Source organism: Mixia osmundae (assembly GCF_000708205.1).
Source record: "Mixia osmundae IAM 14324 unplaced genomic scaffold scaffold_9, whole genome shotgun sequence".
Taxonomy (NCBI): domain Eukaryota; kingdom Fungi; phylum Basidiomycota; class Mixiomycetes; order Mixiales; family Mixiaceae; genus Mixia; species Mixia osmundae.
The window spans coordinates 176,468-176,851 of NW_014575555.1; the positions used below are offsets into that span (position 1 = coordinate 176,468).

At 52.7% G+C, this 384-nt stretch overlaps 1 protein-coding gene across 1 annotated transcript in view; it reads left to right on the forward strand.

Moving 5' to 3' along the window:
* The window catches only part of L969DRAFT_89534 (uncharacterized protein), a 509-nt gene extending 320 nt beyond the window's left edge, over positions 1-189 (forward strand). Inside the window, exon 2 of the mRNA XM_014710675.1 lies at positions 10-189. Within this exon, the coding sequence (XP_014566161.1) occupies positions 10-184 (175 nt within the window). The 3' untranslated portion in view covers positions 185-189. The remainder of the gene's footprint in view (positions 1-9) is intronic.
* Positions 190-384: the final 195 nt, after the last annotated feature.

The following is a 384-nucleotide window of genomic DNA, read 5'->3' on the forward strand; positions in this document are numbered from 1 at the left end:
AGACGACATGGTGCGAACGGCTCCTTGGTATCTCGAGGGCGAGGACGAAGCACGAGAAGCTGTTGCCGCCATCTGGGACCGCGGCCACTACCACAGCACGATGGCACAGCAGCCCTTGCCACGCTTAAAAGCTCATGTAGCTCATCTGCTAGTCTCACTATGCAGTATTAAGTATGATCCCTGAGGATGGCCGCTTCCAGATGACTAAGNAAGATTGCATATACTCGTTTGCTTCTCACATCGAATATGTGAGACAACAAGCGAGTATAGGAGGAAGGATGTGATCGACTTGTTCGAAAGGAGATAGATAGTGAAAGAGTGTGCCGAAGTTGAGCTGAGTCGAGACCGAATCGCCCAGATCGGCAGTCCGTGCCCACGACGCGC